This window comes from Capra hircus, chromosome 10, assembly GCF_001704415.2.
Source record: "Capra hircus breed San Clemente chromosome 10, ASM170441v1, whole genome shotgun sequence".
Classification (NCBI taxonomy): domain Eukaryota; kingdom Metazoa; phylum Chordata; class Mammalia; order Artiodactyla; family Bovidae; genus Capra; species Capra hircus.
Window position 1 is genome coordinate 78,629,317 of NC_030817.1, and position 1,548 is coordinate 78,630,864.

The following is a 1,548-nucleotide window of genomic DNA, read 5'->3' on the forward strand; positions in this document are numbered from 1 at the left end:
TACAATTCTACTTGTGGAGGAGACAGGACTGAATATCCTGATCTTCCTCAAAGCCTACTAAATGAGACTTAATTTCAAATTTCAAAAGAATATTTTATTCCTGTTACAATTTCATTCAAAATTTAAAACTGAATAGACTCTGAAAGTCAGATGGACTGATTTTTTTGTCGTTTATGGTAAAGTAACTTTATTTATTGAAAAACCTAAATAGAGTCATAGAACTCAATACAAAGACAAAGAGATACAATAATTATTTTGAGGAAAATTTCCATTCACCAAGAAGTCTAAGATCTTCAAGTTTTCCTAAAAGAGTCATTAGATTCTGGATGGAGAAAAGTAAGTATAGGCTAAATAAACAACCAGTTAATAGATAACAGAACATTTCATAAGCTATAGTAAATTATATTTTAAATCATGTGGAAAAAAACATTTTGCTGAATAATTATTGATGTCAAGTTGCTTAATATTCAGTTCCCCTCAGCTCAAATTTTAATACTGATTGCTTTTTCCATGCCTTCTTTCAGGATCTGCCTAATTTAATGACCAGGGAAAGACAAGGAGACAAAGTAAAGGTTTGTGGTGAGCCAGACTTTTCCTCATGTGTGCACAGACTACGTGGTCTATGAACATGACAGTCCCCACTTCCTGTTCCGGGGAGTCACACAGGTTCTGAGTAGTGTGTATATGTGCTGCCAGGCACTCAAAGACACTGAACTCTCAGCCTGAGGCAGAACTAAGCACATATGTGCAGGGAAATCCGTGCCTCATGCAGCTCTCCAGTCTGCTCTGGGTGCTCCTGGCCTTCACCTTCTCTGGTAGGGATGCTTTCAAATGTGGGTGCGAGTGTTCAGGGTGAAAGGCCTGCACACAGGCACGCGGAGCTTCACAGGGACTTGGGGAGGAAAGGAGGACTGGAGAAAAGCAAGCATCTTAGGATTTAATTTTTTGGTCTTTGAGTTCTAAATAACTCCTACACTATTTTATTCACTGCTTCATCTTTGTTTTCTGATTTTTTTCCCCACAGGATCTGGTGTGGCCCAGAAAGTTACTCAAGACCAGTCAGATGTATCCAGCCAAGTGGGACAGTCAGTCACCCTGAATTGTCGGTATGAAACAAGTTGGGGTGCTTACTACCTTTTTTGGTACAAGCAACTTCCCAGTGGACAGATGACTTACCTTATTCAACAGTATTCAGGATACAGCAATGCAAGGAACGGCCGCTACTCTGTAAACTTCCAGAGAGCAGATAAATCCATCAGCCTCATCATTTCATCCTTACAGCTGGAAGATTCTGCAAAGTACTTCTGTGCTTTCTGTGACTCACAGTGCTTGAAGTAATAGGAAAAGCTGTACAAAAACCCAGAGCTAGATAAGAGAGAGCCCCCTTGCTGTAGGACCCCAGCTGAAATGCACACAGACCCCAGACAAGAAATGACAGTCCTGTGGTTGTTTAAGTTGTGGTCTGGATCAGAAGATTTAATTCTAGATAAAGGCACTTTCTATGTCATTGAAAACAGGTGTCCAGAGTAACATTCTACTAATGCATTC

The 1,548-nt window shown here is 40.1% G+C and overlaps 1 gene segment (V, D, J or C); it reads left to right on the top strand.

The window, feature by feature from the left end:
• On the top strand, positions 708-1,338 carry LOC108636897. The segment is given in 2 exon segments: positions 708-815; positions 1,025-1,338. Coding segments are annotated over 2 exon segments (363 nt in total).